The sequence below is a fragment of the Merops nubicus genome, unplaced genomic scaffold (genome assembly GCF_000691845.1).
Source record: "Merops nubicus isolate BGI_N331 unplaced genomic scaffold, ASM69184v1 scaffold38408, whole genome shotgun sequence".
Classification (NCBI taxonomy): domain Eukaryota; kingdom Metazoa; phylum Chordata; class Aves; order Coraciiformes; family Meropidae; genus Merops; species Merops nubicus.
In genome coordinates, this window is record NW_008625747.1 from 1 (window position 1) to 1672 (window position 1672).

Below are 1672 nucleotides of genomic sequence, written 5' to 3' on the forward strand. Positions count from 1 at the left end.
GCACTGCTCCTGTGCTTGCCAGGGGCCCGGGTCGGGGGTCATGGACAAGAACCCTCGTGTCTGGAGAGCCCAGCGCTGCAGATCCTGCGGCTGTGGGGCCCAGGGCATCTCCTGCCAGGCCCCAGCACGGCGCTGGGCCGAGTGCCTGGGACCACGTCTCCGGCGCAGGAGAGGTCCCGGTTCCAATGGTCAGAGCTGGGTCTCTGGAAGACGGATGAGGACGGGCTGGGCTCTCTCAGCTGCTCTTCTTGCCCTCGATAACTTTCTTCTCATGTTTTTCAGGCAATGTCTAAACTGGGCCTTCGTCAGGTGACGGGAGTAACCAGGGTCACCATCCGGAAATCGAAGAACATCCTCTTTGTCATCACAAAGCCAGACGTGTACAAGAGCCCCGCGTCCGACACCTACATAGTCTTTGGCGAGGCAAAGGTGAGTGGGCACTGTGTGGGCTCTGCTCATCCGTGCTCACAGCCACAGGGCTGCTGCCAGCAGGCCCCGGGTGCCCTGGGCACCCCCAAGGGACATGGGCAGGCCCGGGGTCCATACGGGGGCCCGGCTTCCAGGCTGGGTTCTATGGCAAAGCCGTGTCTTGTGCTGGCACCACTGTGGTGTGGGGAGCACGGCCGCAGCACTGGGAGCCCCTGTGTGGGTGTCCCACTGTGTGCAGGGCTGGCCTTGCTCACAGAGCCAGAGGATGGTTTGGTTGGAAGAGACCTTTCAGCTCCTTGAGTCCAACTGATCCCCCAGCACTGCCAGGTCCCCACTGCCCCATGTCCCTCACCCCACATCTCCACGGCTTGGGAACCCCTCCAGGAGCGGGGACTCCACCACTGCCCTGGGCAGCCTGGCACAGCCCTGGACAACCCTCCAGGGCAAGAAATTGTTCCTCAGCTCTAAATGTAACCCTCTCCTGCTTACTCTTCTTCCCACGTCCAGATTGAAGACCTGTCACAGCAGGCTCAGCTGGCAGCTGCCGAAAAGTTCAAAGTGCAGGGAGAAGCTGTTTCAAACATCCAGGAAAACACACAGACCCCCACCGTGCAGGAGGAGAGCGAGGAAGAAGAGGTACAACTTCCCTGGCCTGGCCTCCCTGCTCCCATGTGGCCCAAGCACGAGCTGCCCCAGTTCCTCCCCGGGGCGTGGGGCACATGGAGCCGGTGCAAATCCCGGGCTGTGCCTCCTTTAGGTTGACGAAACCGGCGTGGAGGTGAAAGACATCGAGCTGGTGATGTCCCAGGCAAACGTGTCGCGAGCGAAGGCCGTGCGTGCCCTGAAGAACAACAGCAACGACATCGTCAACGCCATAATGGTGAGTGGTGGCTCAGGAGGGGCCAGGTGGCCCGGGAGCAACGGGGACCCCCCCCGTGCTGCCACCACTGGCCCCAGTGCCCCCGGCCAGGCTGGCTCCTAACACCCCCCTCTCTCCGCAGGAGTTGACGATGTAGCTGCCAGAGGGTGGAGTGGAGCCTTTTTTGGTGTTTCAGAGAAGAGTAAAATGCTACTAAATTTAAAATTTGTACTATTTCTATCCATTAATAAAAGTTGTGGCTTATTGTTGGTGAAACACGTCCCGTTCCGCATTGCCTCTGCTGCCCTCCCCTCGCTGAGTGCCGAGGGCTCAGGGTGGAGCCTTCCTCCCAGGAAGATCCCAGCCCCGGTTCCCGGTCTGGAA

General features: G+C 60.7%; 1 protein-coding gene across 1 annotated transcript; it reads left to right on the forward strand.

Annotated features, from left to right (window-relative positions):
* Positions 1-282: 282 nt before the first annotated feature.
* LOC103778214 (nascent polypeptide-associated complex subunit alpha) lies at positions 283-1564 on the forward strand (the record flags this gene model as incomplete). Its single annotated transcript, XM_008945791.1, has 4 exons — positions 283-429; positions 937-1065; positions 1187-1309; positions 1431-1564. Coding segments are annotated over 4 exons (414 nt in total), but the record flags the coding sequence as incomplete, so codon positions are not given.
* Between the last annotated feature and the right edge of the window lie 108 nt (positions 1565-1672).